We start from the raw sequence: 842 nt of genomic DNA, 5'->3' as shown, positions 1-842 counted from the left end.
CTACGTTCTGGATGGGGCAGCAGCATCACTCTTTCTGCTGTTGGGCATCTTTGCAGAGTTTGCTGTAATCCAGGGATGGAGAAGCACATCCTTCAGGGGCAGCCGACTGAACGGGTTATGCTTCAGCAGCTTGGAAATCAAATCCCTCGCACCTTCTGTCACAAACGGAGGGAACCTGAACTCCACCTAAGGAGAAAACAGCACTAAAGATGGCACAAAGGTTCTCTGTCAATAACCAAACCACAAAGACAAAGGGCTCCACCCTCCAAGGTACATCTAGAAAGGGAAGCTGTGTCAGCCTCATGGGCTATGCACCTTACATCTCTTGAGGTAAGTAATTTCATCATCATCCTGAAGAAAACAAGGTTCTACCTGCTTGTAGGAGCTAAACTAGTGTATTTTTCAATGTACTTCAAACAAGGTTAGCTTGCTGGAACTTTTCTAGGATATACAACAGGAAAAGTTAAGCTTATGTAGCTTATGTATTTTTAGGAACACTTTGAATGTTAAATATTCATTTTATAAATTAGTAAAGGGGTAAAAGCAAGGATTAGTTGCTTCATGAAAGAGGTAAGAGTTCAGATGCAAACAAAAACAGGGTAAACCCAAGAAGTAAGGCAAGGTATCTTAAGGTCTCTCACTGACTGAAGACAGTGTTAGGGATCTAGTTTCATGCATATATTTGTCTTGCTACCATTGTAGTTATAATACATGCCCTTCTTCCAACTGACCATTTGTTAAGCTTCAATGACACAACAGAACTGAAAGGCAGCACAATTCATCTAGTCCAAAAAAACGTTGGCACATACCCTGGAAATAGCTCTGTAGGTTTCCTGGTATGT

General features: G+C 41.4%; 1 protein-coding gene across 2 annotated transcripts in view; it reads right to left on the bottom strand.

Moving 5' to 3' along the window:
- Positions 1-842, bottom strand: part of AURKA (aurora kinase A) — a 5887-nt gene continuing 5045 nt past the window's right edge. For both annotated transcript variants that reach the window (XM_008937238.1, XM_008937239.1), the window contains 2 exons: positions 810-842; positions 1-186 (listed from right to left, as the gene is read on the bottom strand). The exon at positions 810-842 is cut by the window's right edge and continues 154 nt beyond it. In XM_008937238.1, coding sequence (XP_008935486.1) covers positions 1-186; positions 810-842 — 219 coding nt within the window. The remainder of the gene's footprint in view (positions 187-809) is intronic.

Source organism: Merops nubicus, unplaced genomic scaffold (genome assembly GCF_000691845.1).
Source record: "Merops nubicus isolate BGI_N331 unplaced genomic scaffold, ASM69184v1 scaffold42823, whole genome shotgun sequence".
NCBI lineage: Eukaryota > Metazoa > Chordata > Aves > Coraciiformes > Meropidae > Merops > Merops nubicus.
This window is presented reverse-complemented; position numbering and strand designations above follow the sequence as displayed.